At 40.5% G+C, this 19,038-nt stretch overlaps 1 protein-coding gene across 2 annotated transcripts in view; it reads left to right on the top strand.

The window, feature by feature from the left end:
* Nucleotides 1-19,038, top strand: part of LOC139153160 (integrin alpha-M-like) — a 69,099-nt gene that overhangs the window by 13,317 nt on the left and 36,744 nt on the right. For both annotated transcript variants that reach the window (XM_070726785.1, XM_070726784.1), the window contains exons 2-8: nt 2,240-2,354; nt 5,674-5,786; nt 7,027-7,091; nt 9,227-9,341; nt 11,843-11,973; nt 15,393-15,538; nt 17,182-17,335. In XM_070726785.1, coding sequence (XP_070582886.1) covers nt 2,240-2,354; nt 5,674-5,786; nt 7,027-7,091; nt 9,227-9,341; nt 11,843-11,973; nt 15,393-15,538; nt 17,182-17,335 — 839 coding nt within the window. The remainder of the gene's footprint in view (nt 1-2,239; nt 2,355-5,673; nt 5,787-7,026; nt 7,092-9,226; nt 9,342-11,842; nt 11,974-15,392; nt 15,539-17,181; nt 17,336-19,038) is intronic.

Raw genomic sequence — 19,038 nt, 5'->3', positions numbered from 1 at the left:
TTACTTTCTCATTTTCGACCACTTTTTTGGGCTTATGATCCCACCAGTTCTTTGCCACTGGGAAATGGTAGTTCCGGCGCAAGTTCCAGTGGATCATCTGTGCCACAGCATCATGTCTATGCTTGTAGTTAGTCTGTGCAATCTTTTTGCAGCAGCTGAGCATGTGATCGATTGTTTCATCTGTTTCTTAATTATTTCCTAATTATTATTATTATTATTGTTGTTGCTGTTGCTATTGTCCTTGTCCTTATCCTTATCCTTATCATTATTATTTGCTGTCCTTTCAGATATCTTGGAGAATAGATCAATCCACTCTTCTCTATGAAAGCTCCTCAGATATTGGAAGGCTGCTATCCTGTCACCTCCAGTCCTTCTCTTTGTTAAATTAGATATACCTAGTTCCTGTAATCATTCATCTTATGGTTTAGCCACCAGTCCTTTAATCCAGGGGTGGGTTCCTCTTACCGCTTCCTATCAGTGAGCATTGCCACGTTGCATGCGTGTATGCTCTCTAGGATTATGTGCACGCAACACCTAGCACAATTTTGCTTCCGCATATGTGCAGAGAAACGATTTTGCTCCTGCACATGCTCAGAGACCCCCCCAAAATAACTGAAAATTAGAAAAAAAGTTGGTGGTGTGCACGGACTGGCAAAGACAGCACCGGAGCTGTCGCACCAAAATTGCGTAATCACTGGGCCACTTCAGCGGCCTGGTTCCTAACAGGCTGCAGCCTGGTAGCAGAACATGGCTTAAGGTTGGGGACACCTTAGGTAGGTGGATTTAGGCCTATAATTTGTGCCTAGAGATAGTGCTCATTGAGGGGCCTCAGTTGGAACAAGCACTTTGGTTATTAAGTGAAGGAGATATAAATAATATCACATCACTCTACTAAACAAATAATTCCCTCAACACTGTCAGACTTTCTACTAAATCTGCACTTCTATTCTACTAGTTTTTCTCATCATTCCTATCACCCATTTCCTCCCATGTTGACTGTATGACTGTAACTTGTTGCTTATATCCTAAGATTTTTATTAATATTGCTTCTTCATTGCTTATTTGACCCTATGACAATCATTAAGTGTCGTATCACATGATTCTTGACAAATGTATATTTTATTTTATGTACGCTGAGAGCATATGCACCAAGACAAATTCCTTGTGTGTCCAATCACACTTGGCCAATAAAAATTCTATTCTATTCTATTCTATTCTATTCTATCTTCACTTAGAGTCTTATTTTGGCTTTTCTTTGCTTCACAAAGATCGTGTCAGCATTGGCCACCAAGTTCCTTTTTTTATCACCATTGTAATTGTCACAGTATGAGACAGTTGCTAAATGAGAACTGTGATCTGCATTATTTCTGATCTACCCAATAATCAAACTTCTTTCTTATTTTAAACATGAAAACTGTATTTTTTTTAAAAAAAGAAATAACTCTCCCCCTCAAGATAAATGAGGAAGCCAGCTCTTATTTTCTTGCAGTTGTAATGATGACTCTGTTCAACACAATTTAAAAGTTAGTGTTGCCACATATTGAGAGTCATTTTCTTCCCTTTTTTAAAACAATCCCAAAAAAATGTTTCCCTCTTGCATATATAGCTGCCCACTTCTTCAAATTACCCATACAAAAACATAAAACAACAACATTATTTTTTAAAGGTGGTTCCCCCCCTAATATCTTGATGTTCTTTTTTCCTTCTTGACAAACATAATAGGCAGATCCAAAATGAACTTAGAAGTTAGCTAGAAATAGGCAAAACTTATTGTCTAACAAAGTTGGTGTTTTTGGTTGTTGGTTAGTTCTCTTATACAACTATCAACTTGCACAGAAGCTGTAACTCTTGGATGAGTCTCATTATAATTTATATTGACTGGTTCCTAATATGATTTGATTGGTTATATGTTCCTAGACTATCATTAAGTGTTATACGTTGACAAATGTATCTTTTCTTTTAGGCATCTTGAGAAGTATATACAGTATACCAAGACAAAATTATTTGTGTGTCCAATCACACTTGGCCAATAAAATTCTATTCTATTCTATTCTGTTCTGTTCTACTCTACTCTACTCTACTCTACTCTACTCTACTCTACTCTATATTGTTACAGACAATGCACAACATGGCTAGTTGCAAAAACACCTATATCCAAAGAAATGGATGTTAATGGAGCTGCCCTTCTTCTTGCTGTAGAAAAAAACTAAACAAACCTTTATTTTGTTTAATCCTGTAGTGCTGAACCTGTGCCATGGATTTAGTGTGGACACTGAACAACCGGTCACCTTCCGAGAGGCCGTGAAGAGTTTTGGCTACAGTGTGGCGCAATTTGGAAGTGGTGCAAATGCCGGGTAGGTGACGTCAGTCTGTCTAGGGCTAAGACAATGTTGCTCAACCTTGACAAGTTAAAATTGGGTTTTCCAGAGGTGGCTTTTCTACTAGGCTTCCTTGTTTTTCTTTGAAGGTGTTTCGGCTTCTCACTCAAGAAGCTTCCTCGGCTCTGACTGAATGGTGGGGAATGGAAAGATTTATACTCTTTGCTAGTCATTTGAATTCTTTTGGTGGGGTGGGGGAATATAATTTTTTTTTTAAAAAATTCTCCACCATCTAACATACAATACAATATAACATCTCTTTTTGGTAAAATAAAAAAACCAATACGTTAGTATATCATATAAAATCACAAAAAAATTCTTAATTCATATTTATTCTTAGTATGCAACATTTTTTTCTGCTGCCCTTAACTTTCTAATTTTGTCATCCAGATTAAAGAATTATCATCTATCATCTATCTATCTATCTATCTATCTATCTATCTATCTATCTATCTATCTATCTATCTATCTATCTATCTATCTATCATCTATATCTATCTATCTATCTATCATCTATATCTATCTATCTATCTATCTATCTATCTATCTATTATCTATATCTCTATCTATCTCTATCTATCTCTATCTATCTCTATCTATCTATCTATCTATCTATCTATCTATCTATCTATCTATCATCTCTATCTCTATCTCTATCTCTATCTCTATCTCTATCTCTATCTCTATCTCTATCTATCTATCTATCTATCTATCTATCTATCTATCTATCTATCTATCTATCTATCTTTGTCTGTCAGTCCAATACATAATGAGTCTTCTAATTAAATTCACCATTGATATTCCTTCCAGTATTTGATAACACCAATATCTCTAACATCTTGATGCTAGGCTGCAGTGCCTTCTCTCCTACTTATACATTTTTCTAAAGGATAAAAACCCTTATGTAACCAGTCTCTTACTAAATCAATTTCCGGTCACAATTCAAAGTGTTGGTTATGACCTTTAAAGCCCTTCATGGCACTGTACCAGAATATCTCCGAGACCGCCTGCTGCCGCACGAATCCCAGCGACCGATTAGGTCCCACAGAGTGGGCCTTCTCCGGGTCTCGTCAACTAAACAATGTCGGTTGGCGGGCCCCAGGGGAAGAGCCTACTCTGTGGCGGCCCCGACCCTCTGGAACCAACTCCCCCCTGGAGATTAGAACTGCCCCTACTCTCCTTGCCTTTTGTAAGCTCCTTAAGACCCACCTTTGTCGTCAGGCATGGGGGAACTGAGACATCTCCCCCGGGCATACACAATTCATGAATGGTATGTCTGTATGTATGTTTGTTTAGAAAATGGGGTTTTTAAAATATTTTTAAACTGTAATTTAGATTTGTTGTAAATTGTTTCACTTTGTTGTGAGCCGCCCCGAGTGTGCGGAGAGGGGCGGCATACAAATCTAAATAATAAATAAATAAATAAATAAAGGTAAAAACAATGAAACAAAGAAACAATGACATTCAGCCAAATAATACTTATTAATTCATACCAACATTTCTTACTTCAAATACTTCTCATGTGAAGTAACTTTATCTTCCTTTTTCCCCAAAGTTAATTCAGAGTTCAAATTCAAAATTAGCAATGTTTTGTTTCATTTCTTCTTTGTATATTGCATGTCAACAATCCAGCTGGTTTCTTTCTCCAAGGTCACATCTGGTCAAACAATCCACCACTAATAAAAAAACCTCAGCTCACATCTCACCTTCACCAGTAGATGACACCAGCAGATGGCAACACCAAATTCCTTTTATGTTTATTTTAAATTTAAAAAAGGGGTTTTTTTTAAACTTCATTTCATTTCATTTTTAATTTCTTTTTAGATCCAAATTGTTAATCCAAAAAAAGCACAATCCTGGGTTTTCGCTGTAGCTTTCCAAGTCATTTCAATAGCAATTGAACACTTCTGTTGTTAATTAGCTACTCCCCCCCTTCTCTTTATCTTTATCTCCAAAGTCCAAAGTTCTTAAAACATGATTTTTTCCTCCGGCAACGGGATGATTGTTTGCAATATTCAGCATGTTTTGCTGAAAAAATCCATACAGCTTATCAGCATATAAGATTTAAGTGACACCTTAATTTATTTGGCTTCATACTGTCTGCTGCTAACATTTTTAGACACAGTAAACATACCGGTCTTTCCTCGTCTCCCACCATAGTCACAGTGAAGCCAAGCACTATATATGCTTCATCCATTGTTATACTGTTTTTATTACTGTTGTGAGCCGCCCCGAGTCTTTGGAGAGGGGCAGCATACAAATCTAATAAATTGAATTGAAATTGAATTGAATTCATCTTTCCTCATCTTAGCTTTCAGGAGACTTATGTTTGTCTCATTATCTCCATCTCTCTTCTCCTTTCTTTTCATCCCTGTTAAATATTTTCCCATGGTGTCTTTTAAGGGTTTGTTATATGAACTTCATATCTCCTACTTTGTGCTGTGTGTTATTGTTCGGTGTAAAAATCCCTACTCCTTGTGACAAAAAAAAAGCATGTTCCCTGGGGTCAAGCGCCCCCCTCCCCGGCATAATTCCGTACCCCCAGGGGGACCCACCCCACTATTTGAAAAACACTGAGCTAAAGCAAATACCAACCTGTTGCCAGCGAACCAACTAGCATCTGAGAAATAAATCTCAATCCACTGCTGTGTTCACATAGAAAGTTTGATTTATTATCAAAGCCATATTATAGAAACATAGAAACATAGAAGACTGACAGCAGAAAAAGACCTCATGGTCCATCTAGTCTGCCCTTATACTATTTCCTGTATTTTATCTTACAATGGATATATGTTTATCCCAGGCATGTTTAAATTCAGTTACTGTGGATTTACCAACCACATCTGCTGGAAGTTTGTTCCAAGGATCTACTACTCTTTCAGTAAAATAATATTTTCTCATGTTACTTTTGATCTTTCCCCCAACTAACTTCAGATTGTGTCCCCTTGTTCTTGTGTTCACTTTCCTATTAAAAACACCCCTCCTGAACCTTATTTAACTCTTTGACCTATTTAAATGTTTCGATCATGTCCCCCCTTTTCCTTCTGTCCTCCAGACTATACAGATTGAGTTCATTAAGTCTTTCCTGACAAGTTTTATCCTTAAGACCTTCCATCATTCTTGTAGCCCGTCTTTGGACCCGTTATCAAAGCCAGCATTAAGATTATTTTCTCTTTGTGTGTGTACTGAGTTCTGGTCGGTTAGTCCGAGCAGCTGAGTCCTGATTGGGTCCTTCTCTGAGTAGATTTCTGATTTGACTATTCTACTTTGTCTGTGTTTCCCCTCCTGTTGACAGGGTGTTAGTAGGTGCTCCACTTCAGCAGGGAGGTGTGAATGAAACAGGAAAACTTTACAAGTGCCAAGCAACTTCAAGCAAGTCAGGTGGATGCCAGGAGATAGATCTCCAGAGTAAGCACTGAACTCTTTGATCCCTTGATGTTTAAACCAGGAACCTCAGCATTTAATATTGACTTTTTAAATACTTAAATTTTTCACTCATATTTTAAAAATGTATTGCATGCATATTGAATTTCCAGAAAATAATTTATTGTGCTTAAGTCATCTAGGGCCAGATGTAAACTGTAATGTATTTCTTTTCTTTGGGGAGGTACATTAAGAAGACAAATTGTGTGCTGAAATTTTTATGAAAAAGTTTCACACGAGACGTTTGGACAAAGAGAACAGAAATGTTTATTCTCTCTGGGTATATCAAAAACGGTTTGCAAAGCGGGTACTCTTCATAAGGGAAGAGACACTTGTACAGAAGCTAAAGAGCAGGTTATATCGTTTTACAAGTCACAAAGGTACATAGAATTCCTCAACCTATCACAGGGGTACACAGAATTCCTTGCCTAAATATGGTCCCTGTTTCTTTCTCCTGGGGATGAATACTACCTTATATGGTTTATTGGAAAAACAGCAAACATTTATCTTGTTAAAATAACAGTCACAAGATAAGGAAAAACAGGAAATCCGTATCTTGTTAAAGACAGAAGCTAAAGACAGCAAATACTGATATCCTTAAAGGAAAAACAGGAAACCCTTATCTTGTTTAAGGACAGAAGCTACAGACATCAAATACTGGTATTCTTAAAATAAAACTTAAATTATTTTATACACAATGGATTTTTCCTTCACAAATCTTTCTTTCTTTCTTTCTTTCTTTCTTTCTTTCCTCCCTTCCTTCCTTCCTTCCTCCCTCCCTCCCTCCCTCCTGCCATCTCTGGATGGTTTATAAATTTAAATCTTCATCATTATCTTCTGAAATCTTATGATTTCCACAGAACACAGTTTGGAATGTTTGCCTAGGCTTCTCTTATATGTCCAATTCAAGCTGGTCATGAATGCAACTTATTCTAGGTGAAATCCTTTGATGATTATCACCCGAGTACCATCCTTATGTCCTCCTAAGATGTAACTTTCTGCAATTCAGGCTTACTTTGAAGAAATCATCATGTATTTCCTTCAAGGAATGGGCTTTTAAAAAAAAATAGAGGTCAGCACAATTATTGTGATCCTCCCAAGTCATTTGAAGATAGGCAGCATTAAACTGAATGAATTAAATAATAAAATAAAATTTAGAATGCAACATTCATAGCCAGTGTATGTCTTATTCGCTTTATTTTTATTTATTTATTTGCCTTCCCAGGACCTGCTGATGCAGTCAACATGTCTCTTGGTTTATCTGTTTCGGCTAGTGAGTCTCAAGTGCTGGTAAGGTAGTGTCTTTGTCATTAGATTGGTAGCAGTGAGATGGGTCTTTGGGTATCAGGTGGCAGCGCTACAGACTTTAGAAAGTCTTGAAAAGTGAGGTGACAGACACTAGGTCCATGGGAAGTGATAAAGGATGAAGAGAAAAGGAATAAGCACATTCAGACTATTATAACCTATAACCAGATTACCTACAGGACCGTCTCTTGCCTCATGTATCCCAGTGACCAGTTAGGGCTCACAGAGTTGGCCTTCTCCAGGTCCCATCAGCCAAACAATGTCATCTGGCGGGCCCTAGGGGAAGAGCTTTATCTGTGGGGGGCCAGGCCCTGTGGAATGAACTGCCCCGGGGAAATTTGCACCACTCCCACTCTCCCGGGATCTTCTGCTCAAGATCCCCATGTGCAATTGGTGGGCCACTATGCAACAAAGAATGCTGCACTCGATGGGCTTTGGCCTGATTCTCCGTAGACTCCGGGTGGCTCACAACACAATAAAACAATTTATAACAAATCTAATAATTAAAAAAAACATTTAAAAAACCCCATTATTAAGCAGACATACATACAAGCATACCATACATAAATTGTATAGGCCCGGGGGAGATATCTCAATTGCCCCATGCCTGGCGACAAAGGTGGGTTTTAAGGAGTTTACGAAAGGCAAGGAGGGTGGGGGCAGTTCTAATCTCCAGGGGGAGCTGGTTCCAGAGGGCCGGGGCTGCCACAGAGAAGGCTCTTCCCCTGGGACCTGCCAGACGACATTGTTTAGTCGATGGGACCCGGAGAAGGCCAACTCTGTGGGACCTAATCGGTTGCTGATCGGTAGGGCTGGGTTCCACTTACCTTTCGCTACCCGGGTGCATCGTGACTGTGCCTGCACATGCACTCACTACATGGGTGTCCTCTCCCACGATTTCGGCTCTCTGTGCATGCGCAGAGGGACAATTTAAAAAAACTTTTAAAAAAAGATGGCGGCACCCATGCAAAGCCATTGCGTGCACAATTATGCAATAGGTGGGCTCCTACTGGAACGGAACAATGGGGCACACCAGTAGGAACCCACCCTTGAAGTGCAGTGATTCACTTAAACGTTGTGGGAAAATAGGCAGAAAAATGATCCAAAGCTCCCTTAACAACCATCTCGCTCAGCAACATAAATTTTTGGCTCAATTGTGGTTATAGGTTGAGAATTACCTGTTTATGAAATTAAGGATCAGGAGGCCTTATTTATTTATATATCAAATTTAGAAACCACCCATGTCCCACACTGAATGATTTGGGGTGGTATGCAATTTAAACCTAAATACACCCATGTCACACCAACACTCCGCAGTCTGCATTGGTTGCCGATCAGTTTCTGGTCACAATTCAAAGTGTTGGTTATGACCTATAAAGCCCTGCATGGCAACGGACCAGAATATCTCCGGGACCGCCTTCTGCCGCACGAATCCCAGTGACCAGTTAGGTCCCACAGAGTTGGCCTTCTCCGGGTCCCGTCAACTAAACAATGTCGTTTGGTGAGACCCAGGGGAAGAGCCTTCTCTGTGGCGGCCCCGACCTTCTGGAACCAGCTGCCCCCAGATATCAGAGTTGCCCCCACCCTCCTTGCCTTTCGTAAGCTCCTTAAAACCCACCTCTGTCGTCAGGCATGGGGGAATTGAGACTCTCCCTCCCCCTAGGCTTATATAATTTATGCATGGTATGTTAGTATGTATGATTGGTTTCTAAATTGGGGTTTTAAATTAACTTAAATATTAGATTTGTTTACATTGTATCATTATAGCTGTGAGCCGCCCCGAGTCTGTGGAGGGTGGCGGCATACAAATCTGATTAATAAATAATAATAAATAAATAAACAGAAGAAGTATAGCAATAGCGCGTAGACTTATAGACCACTTCACAGTGTTTTAGAGTCTTATTTCTAAGCGGTTTACAGAGTCAGCATATTGCCTCCAACAATCTGGATGCTCGTTTTACTGACTTTGGAAAGATGGAAGACTGATATTAGGAGGCAATTAAACTAGGAGTAAAATAACTAAAATTCAAAGTTAAAAGAAGATTAAATAATTTAAGTGGAGTTTGACCTTGCCAGATTTTCTGTCCCTGGTCAGTAAATGGCTTTATTTCCCCTCACAGGTATGTGGGCCCAGAGTGCACCAAACTTGTGGGGAATACATATTTCTCAAAGGTTATTGCTTCCTCTTGGACCAGAATTTGAGGCAGCTCCAGCGCTTTCCAGATCAACTGCCAGGTGAGATCCAGATGCAAGAAAAAAAGAACAACCTACACTTGTTAAGAGATCATCTATGTGAAAATATAATGTCAGATAAGGTAAACCTACCTAATCTTTCATATTTTTCATAGTCTCATGACTAGTTTTGGGCGAACCCAACAAAGTTCGGGTTGAAGGTCGGCGCCCAAATTTTAAAGCGCCAGGAAGCACTGCCACCCAGCTGTCACCTTCCGGGACAGTCGGGGCGCTTCCCGGTGTTCTCCCAAACCCGAACTTTTGCCGAACTTCCAGGTTCGGCATATGGGAGACCTCTGAGAAGTGCCCTCACTGTTTCTGAGGGTGACAGCTGAGCAGCGGCACTTCCCAGAACAGCTGGGGAGCTGTCAGCCGGTCGGGAGGCGCAAAAGGAGGTGGGGAATTCCACGAGGGGATTCCAGGGGTGGAGCTTTGATGTCACTGAGACGTCCTTCCTGGAGTCCCCATTTCAGCTGGCCAGGAAGGACATCTCAGTGACGTCCAAGCTCCGCCCCTGGAATCTCCTCGTGGGATTCCCCACCTCCTTTTTCATCTCCTGACTGGCCAACTGCTCCCTGGCTGTTTCGGAAGGTGACAGCTGGGCGGCGGTGCTTCCTGGTGCTCTCCCAAACTCGAACCCAAACTTTCACCGAACTTTTGCAAAAATTCGGGTTCGGGTTTGGTATGAACCCGAACTTTGCAGGTTTAGTTCGCCCAACACTACTCATGACCAGTTGCTTAACAACTGTTTGAAGTTACAACTGACCTCCCCAGAGCTAAGTATAACCCATTTGTGAAGTTGCAATGGCCACATACTAAAATCACGTGATCCAGCAGTCCCAGTTATGGGACTACAATTTCTGACTCTTTTTTTTTTGCTGGTTCCTAGTATTTATTTCTGGTTTCCAACCCCCACCCCCCCAAAAAAAGTCCATTGTAGGAAATGGATTCACTTAACAACCATTGTATGTGCATAAGAACTGTCATTAAAATTTATAGTAACTTTCAATCTGATCATGTGGTAGCAATAGCCTTATATACCTCTTCACAGTGCTTTACAGCCCTCTCTAAGCAGTTTACAGAGTTGCCCATTGCCCCCAACAACCTGTGTCCTCATTTTACCAACCTTGGAAGGATGAAAGTCTGAGTCAACCTTGAGCTGAAAAGACTCAAGCTGCTGAACTACTGGCAGCCAGCAGTCTGTAGAAGTACCCTGCAGTACTACATTCTAACCACCGTGTCACTGGGGCTCTTGATGCCTCTACTTATGACTAAAATCCATATTTCAACATCAATAATGACAAGGACTACCTAAACTCTCCAAGAGCCCTGGATCAGTTGTGGGCTTTAAAATCCTTTACATAGCGGTTCATACAGGCAATTCCATGCATGCTAGGGGTAGGTTCCTCCCAGTTCAGGTCTGTTTAATAGAACTGGTAGTAAGTTGGCGGCCTGGGTCGCTGGAACCAGCAACAACCCAGGTCCGCCACACAATGAAGGGCTGCCCGCCACCGGCGCTACCAGAGCGGTCCAGCGGCGAGCAATGGCATCCACCCCCATGCGAGATTCAGTTTCCGCACATGCACAGAAGCCTAATCTTGTGTGAGAACACGCGCACGAGTGAGATTTCAGCGATTTTCATTGATATTTTTGCTTCCGCGCATGTGCAGGAGCAAAAAATTGGCAAAAATCACCAAAACCTCACTTGCGCGAGCATCCTCATACAAGATTTGGCTTCAGGTGCATGCACAGAAACTGAATCTAGCATGTGGGCGCATGCCAGTGCATGCCAAGGTATGCATCCTGGAATTTACTTCCACTCCATAGAGTGGCCCACAATGGGAGCAGCTTATTACAGCTGCCACACCTCCAAACTGGTTTATATTGTTTTTAGGTTCTGTGCATACATTTTTAAAGCAATGCACATGTACATGTGGGGTGGGCTGCAGGTGTACAATGTGTGCATGCACCCAAGGCCCACCATTGAGCAAACCGGCAGGGAGAAAATCCAGAATCCACCCTGGCATGGACATGATGGTTCTAAGCATGCGCCGAAGCATCCCGGGCAGGTGGGCAGAGCATCCCTGGTGGGTGGGTGGGCGGAGCCTCCCAGGTGAGTGGGTGGGCGGAGCATCCCACTGCTGGCGCTACCAGGTCATAGAACTGGACCAAACTGGGAGCAATCCACTTTTGACCCAGATGCATTGAGCTGAATGGAGCTTATTCTGAATTAAGTGTGAGCAAAGATTCTTGTAGAATTACGCGCACGACGATGAAGATCAGCTCATTTCGGAGAAGAACGTGGAATAATTATATGTCAGTCATCTTACAGTATCTCACAGACACGCACTGCTATCATGCATTAAGTTTAGACAATGATTCATTTTCTGAATAATTTATTTCTTATCGTATGTATATTATTTTATTTATTTTGTCATCTGCTTGACGATATGCTATTCTCTCCCCCCCCCCCATTTTCTTCTCCATTGGCCTTACTTCCATAGCATGTACCAGGCGCCCTGCTGACATTGTTTTTCTGATTGATGGTTCAGGAAGTATAAGAAATTATCAGTTCGACCAAATGAAGACCTTTATTTCTAAGGTCATAGAGCGTTTCCAAAATACAAACACTCAGGTAATGTTAAGAGATCAGATGCTGAATGAAAGGGTGATATTCAAAGTGAAACTTTTGAGTCCCTTGCTAATATCTGCAGTTTGCATATAATCATTATTCAATTTTTTTACTATATTAACATATGCTTTTTCTATTAGGTGCTCTTTGATATTCAATCAGTGGCAGTTTTCATAGAATGCTTACTGTTCTCTTATTATTGTGCATTTATTTTGGATGTTTTCGATTGTTTTTATTGATTTAAACTGTTTTATTTATTAATTTTTCATTAATTTTTAACAAGTTTAATATACACACAACATAAAACAGTGCATAGTAAAATATGCCCACCACCCCGACACATACACATACCCCACCACCAATCGGGGGTGTTTCTTATATAATCCACTTTGACCCAAGAGCAATATATCTATTTACATATTATAGAGTGATTCCTATTTATTTCTTGTAGCTTGGTCTCGGATTCTACTCATCATATATCGTCTTACCTTGTCCCACCGTCCCACCAGTTGTCTCAATTCAGTTTCCTTATCCAAATTTATCCTTTTATCCATCATTTCAAATTGAATATGGTCCTATACCAATTTTGCATTGTCCATTTTGTCGCATCCTTCCAACCCAAAACTATTACCACCTGAGTGCTTTCTATTGCTACTTGTTTTATTTCTCTAAATTCTCCCATCGCATTGCTTGTAACTAATACTGCCATTTCCTTAGTGATTGTCCATTGTATGTTTAGCATTCTATTAATATCCTCTTGCACTTTTTGCCAAAATTCCTGCCATTAAACTGTTTTTAGAATTTTGATTGTAATGCAGGTAGTCCTTGAGTTACAGCCGTTCATTAATGAACTTACTTTATGTTCTGTTGAGCTCTCTGGTAGAATCCTCCCGAAAATTCACAGATACAAATTTCAGACACACACATGTTTGAAAATTCAAAACAATGTTCTTTATGCCGAAAATTCAAATAAACTAAGCACTCTTTTTGTATAGCAAAGAGAACTCGTCTCCAAACAAACTGGTAATTTGTACAAATCCCTTATCAGTTCTGAGATACTTAGCTTGCAGCTGTGAGGTAATTCACAGTCCTTCTTCTTTCACAAAGTGAAACACACTTTGCTCTGGTTTAGTTTCAAAGCGGTGAAAAAAGCAACACACCAAGGTCAAAGTCAGCAAGGCAGGCACGAAACACAATGATCAGATAATCCTCCACAATGGCCAAACCCACAGGCTGCTATTTATAGCAGCCTCACTAATTACCACAGCCCCACCCAACCACAGGTGGCCTCATTTTCTTTGATAATAATCTCTCAGTTGTTGCTGCCTATGCATCGCTCTCCGCATGCGTGGCTGTATTATCTGCGGAGAGGGGCGGCATACAAATCTAAATAAACATAAACATAAACATTAACTCTTGTTCTGAATCCAAGGAGGAGCTAGATAATTGATCTCCTTCTGAGCTGTCTGCCACACTCTCCTCCTCCCTGTCACTCATGTCTTCTTGATCAGAGGAGCCTGATCAGAGGAGCCTGATCAAGACCATCAGATTCCACCGGGAGCAAAACAAGCCTACGGCATGTGGATGTCTTCCCCACATCCACAGTCCTTGGGGCAGGAGCTGGGCCAGAGCTAACCACAACACTTTGAAATTATAGTAGTACTGAAATAAAATGACTTATGACCATTGGATTGGATTGGATTTATTGGATTTCTAGGCCACCCTTCTCCAGCGGACTCAGAGTGGCTTATACAATAAAATCAATCCCAAAGTACAAATTGTAAGAAACCCAATAAAAAATCTAACCTAAAACCCTCAAAAATTAAAACCATTCAACTAAAATCCAAACACATTCATGCCCTCAACAGCCCCAGACCTGCAGGCAAAGATACATTTTTAGAACCTTATGAAAGGCCAGGAGGGTGGGGGCGGTGCGAATCTCTGAGGGAAGAGTTGATTCCAAAGCATCTCTATGGTCAGCATCTCTATGATTATGGAGATGGTCATTGCAGCATCTCTATGGTCATTGCAGCATCTCTATGGTCATATGATCAAAAATTATTTTATTTTATTTTATTGATTGATTGATTGATTGATTGATTGATTTAATTGGATTTGTATGCCGCCCCTCTCCGAGGACTCAGATATGAATCTGTTGCCAAATTCAGATATTTGGCAACAGATTAATGTTTGTGATAGTTGCAGAATCCCTGGGATCATGTAATCATCTTTGCGACCTTCCAACATTTGGTGAATGGGGAAGCCAGATTTGTTACTAAGTTAACAACTGTAGTGATTCACTTCAAGAAAGGTCGTACAATGAGCAAAACTCACTCAACAAATTTAAGTTAACAACTGTAGTGATTCACTTCAAGAAAGGTCGTACAATGAGCAAAACTCACTCAACAAATTTCTGACATAGCAACAGAAATTTGAGCTCAATTGTGGTCTCGTGTGTGTGTGTGTGTGTGCCTGTGTGTGTAGTTGTAAGCTGCCCAGAGTCAATGAATAAGATTGGCAGCTGTAGAAATTGATTGATTGATTGATTGATTGATTGAATAGATCAGGGGTGTCAAACTCATGTTGTCATGCAACATATTTGCTTCTTCTCCCTTGCTAACCTGTGAAAGAGGCCTACTGTTTATTAACTTCCACAACTCTGTTTACCAAAACAAGTTGAGCCAGGGGTGGGTTCTTTCCAGGGGTGGATTCCTCCCATGAGCCGCTGTGATGTCACAATGACACAATTGAAACCAGATCAGTCCATGCTGGTCTGTGGGCAGCAACATCTTTTTTAATTTTTATTTTTTTTATTCTGAACATGTATGGAGGTCAAGATTTCAGCACTGCACATGCCTTGCCGTTCGGTTTTTGACTTTAAAAAAAAAATTAAGGGTTTTTTGCATTGTGCATGCGCACGAGCGGAAGTATACATGTGCCAATGCGGCACAGCCACATAGCACGGATAGAAGCAAACCGGCAGCGAGGTAAATTGGAACCCACTCCTGAATTGACCTGATATGTAGATGTTATAATGTGTCATTAAACACCCAGAATTAGAGCAGGGTTGACCTCTCCAAATTCCTAAGAGGTCAGTAAAGGGCGTGCATAAGTGCATCAGCGTGCCTTCCTATTGTCTCTCCTATATTTCTTTATATATCCTTGTTCTATTCCTATATCTTTTCTTCTATTCTTTCATTGATATAACTTACTATGAGTATGTACTCTGTAACCTTTATTATGTTTTGGACCGACCGACCGACCGAATGAATGAACGAATGAATGAATGAACGAACAAACAAACAAACAAACAAATAAATAGACAGGCATATAAATTATGAAATAAAATATAATAGTTTTTTTTTTAAGGATGATAATTCTTTCCTTCTTTCTTCTCTCTTTCTCTCTTTTCCTTTCTCCAGTTTGGCTTGTCCCAATACTCAGGAAGATATGAAGAACATTTTGACTTTCTCCTTTTCAAAACTACCCCAAATCCGGATTCCTTGATTAAAAAAGTCAGGCAGCTGCATGGAGCTACTCACACTGCTACGTATATTCAGAAAGTGGTGTAAGTATTTGGTTCTTCTTAATTTAACATAACATTGCTGTTTATTTCAGCTGCTTAGCCTAGAATGCTAATTTTTTTACTTGCATTTAAAGGAAGATCCATGAACGTTGTGATTTTTAAAGAAATCCTCAGTTTTATTGCATTACCACAACTGCTATCCTGATTTTACAGGATCCAATCTGAGTTGGTGACCGACCCAGATTGGATTGTGCAATATTATCCTGGGTGACATATTTGTTTTTACCCTGATTTTGTTTATCAAGCTTTGGGGTACCACTATTTCGTTTCTTTAAACAGATAAATGGAGCAAACCTATGTTCATCCCTAATTTTTATTCTTAAATTACTTGTATTGAATATTTCTTAATCTCTCTATAATATTCCCCCTTCCCTTTTAAATGGAACGTTCATCTGTAGATCGTCCCAAAGATGCTTTTTCAAAAGGCAACTGGACTTTCTTGTTATCCTACGTTTCACTTCTCATCCAAGAGGTTTCTTCAGCTCTCTCAGAGAAAAGTCTTCAAAGAAAAACCAGAAAGTCCAATTGCTTCTTGAAAAAGCACCTTTAAGGCAACCATGACCTGGATGACTGAGAATTTCATAAACATCTATAGATCGTTGTTCTGTCTGGGTTCCCCCAGACGTCAACACCAACTAAAAAGAGTATCCAGACACGCTGGTAAAAAGCAAAGTCATTTTATATCTTTGAAAACAAACACAGATAACAAAAACTGTTCTTACAAACTGGAATGCTGTGAAGCTTCACAGAAGAGTCACGACGGCCAGACAATACAACAGGCTTCTTGCTGGCACACACACCACTGTAGATAATAAAACCCACGCCTCCCCCAAGTTTTCAGCCTTCGAGGCCACAAGCCAGAATCAGAGACGCCAAGGATCGAAGCAAGGTCACAGGACTCCCAAAAGATAACTCTCCACAATACAGGAAGGGCGGGCCTGCCTTTTCAACCTTTCTGAGGAGAACCACACCCAAACCCAGCTGTTGCCTATTAGGGATGGAAGTACCTGGCTAATTGTCCCCTTCTTTGTGCTGCCCTTCTCTGCCTCATATCTATGATGGCTTGTGCGTTCTCATCTAATGACTCCAGGCTACTCGCTGGGGAGAGCTCCCCCACGGGGGTCTCAGGCTGTTCCCCCTCCTCCTCGTCCTGACATTCCTCTTCCCCATCTGCCTGGTCCTCCTCCTCCTCCTGTTCTTCATCCTCCCCCTCTGAGCATGGAGCCGGCAGAGTTCCAGCCGTTCCCTGAGGAGCCTCAGACTGAATCACAACAACTTGTATTGAATGTTTGTTAATCTCTCTATAATATTCCCCCTTCCCTTTTAAATGGAACGTTCATCTGTAGATCATCCCAAAGATGCTTTTTCTAAAGGCAACTGGACTTCTTTGTTATCCTATGTTTCACTTCTCATCCAAGAGGTTTCTTCAGCTCTCTCGGATAAAAGTCTTCAAAGAAAAACCAGAAAGCCCAGTTGCCTCTTGAAAAAGCACCTTTGAGGCAACCATGAGCTGGATGACTGAGAATCTTCATAAACATCTGTATAGATCGTATTTTTCAGAAATTGGCCAGGGAAGACAGATGATAAAGGTTTAACATGTTACTATTATGATCATTTTTTTTTAGGCGTGAAATGTTTCTTCCTGAAAAAGGAGCCCGCAGTGATGCATCTAAAATTCTCATTGTGATAACCGATGGAGAAAAATCAGGAGATCCTCTAGAATACCATGATGTGATTCCAGAAGCAAAAAGGGCTAACATTATCCGCTTTGCTATTGGGGTGAGAATATTAGCAGAGCATTATAGATATAGACAACCCCACCCCCATATATATTATATATACATTGTATACTGTATATGATATATACAGATATATACTATATGCAATATATGTGTGTGTGTGTGTGTCACATTTTTTTTTTTGCTGAATTTGAAAATTAAGGGAGACTAGGATAGATCTATTTTGGCCTTATTTTGGCCTCATCAGCTAGCCATACCCACTGGGACTTGATATATATTTGTTTTCATAGATTTTCACGGGTACAGGTATGACAGTCTTGGTATATTCAGGTTTCTTCCCGTGTAGGATTCAGACATTTCTGGCGACATTTCGACAAGGTCCCACTCGTCATCTTCAGGCTGGTGCTTCTGTCCTTGTGTTCGCCCTAGAACAAGGACAGAAGCACCAGCCTGAAGATGATGAGTGGGACCTCGTGGAAACGTCGCCAGAAATTTCTGAATCCTACACGGGAAGAAACCCGAATATACCAACAGCATCATATATATCTATATATGTATATATCATATATATGGTGTGTGTGTTTGTCTAATATATAAGGATAGATCGATAGTTAGATCGATAGATCGATAGATCGATAGATCGATAGATCGATAGATCGATAGATCGATAGATCGATAGATCGATAGATCGATAGATCGATAGATCGATATTAATCACTGTCCATCTTGAATACTGTTCTGTTCTTGGGCTTTTGGAGCGAAACCACCAGCTAAACCCCACTATTTTCAGCTTTAAATCACATTCTTTATTTGGAAACAAAGCGTTCAAAGAGTATTTTTTCTCTGCTGCAAAATGATCAGATTAGGTTCTGGGAAAGGTGCCAACTTCGGCCTAATTGACATTCCAGTGAGATAAGAAAGGGAATGCAGCATAGAAGAGAAAAGTCAGCTCACCAATTTTCTAACAGTCATGCAGCGTCTGGCAAAGTGTTTTTAGCAAGGCAGAAATCAGGTTTCGGGGGTGGGGAGCATTTTCAAGCATGTGTGTGTTATGAATGCATATGGGTAGATATATACAATCTTTGGAGTGGAGGCAATGGAATTTCATTTTTAATGTGTGCCATTGTGCCCACAGTAAAAAATTACAATAAAGGTCTGCATTGGTTGCCGATCAATTTTCGGGCACAATTCAAAGTGTTGGTTATGACCTATAAAGCCCTTCATGGCATCGGACCAGAATACCTCCGGGACCGCCTTCTGCCGCACGAATCCCAGCGACCGGTTAGGTCCCACAGAGTTGGCCTTCTCCGGGTCCCGTCGACTAAACAATATCGTTTGGCGGGACCCAGGGGAAGAGCCTTCTCTGTGGCGGCCCTGACCCTCTGGAACCATCTCCCCCCGGAGATTAGAACTGCCCCCATCCTCCTTGCCTTTCGTAAAGTTCTTAAGACCCATCTCTGCTGTCAGGCATGGGGGAACTGACACATCTCCCCCAGGCCTATACAGTTTATACATGGAATGTTTGTGTGTGTGTTTGTTTTTAATAATGGGGTTTTTAGTGTTTTTTAAATTATTAGATTTGTTCTTATATTGTTCTTGTTATTGTTGTGAGCCGCCCCGAGTCTATGGAGAGGGGCGGCATACAAATCTAATAAATAAATAAATAAATAAATAAAATATAAATAAATAAATAAATAAAATAAATCTAGTCATATTGTTAAGTGCCATTACCATTATGACTTA

Source organism: Erythrolamprus reginae, chromosome Z (assembly GCF_031021105.1).
Source record: "Erythrolamprus reginae isolate rEryReg1 chromosome Z, rEryReg1.hap1, whole genome shotgun sequence".
NCBI lineage: Eukaryota > Metazoa > Chordata > Lepidosauria > Squamata > Dipsadidae > Erythrolamprus > Erythrolamprus reginae.
This window is presented reverse-complemented; position numbering and strand designations above follow the sequence as displayed.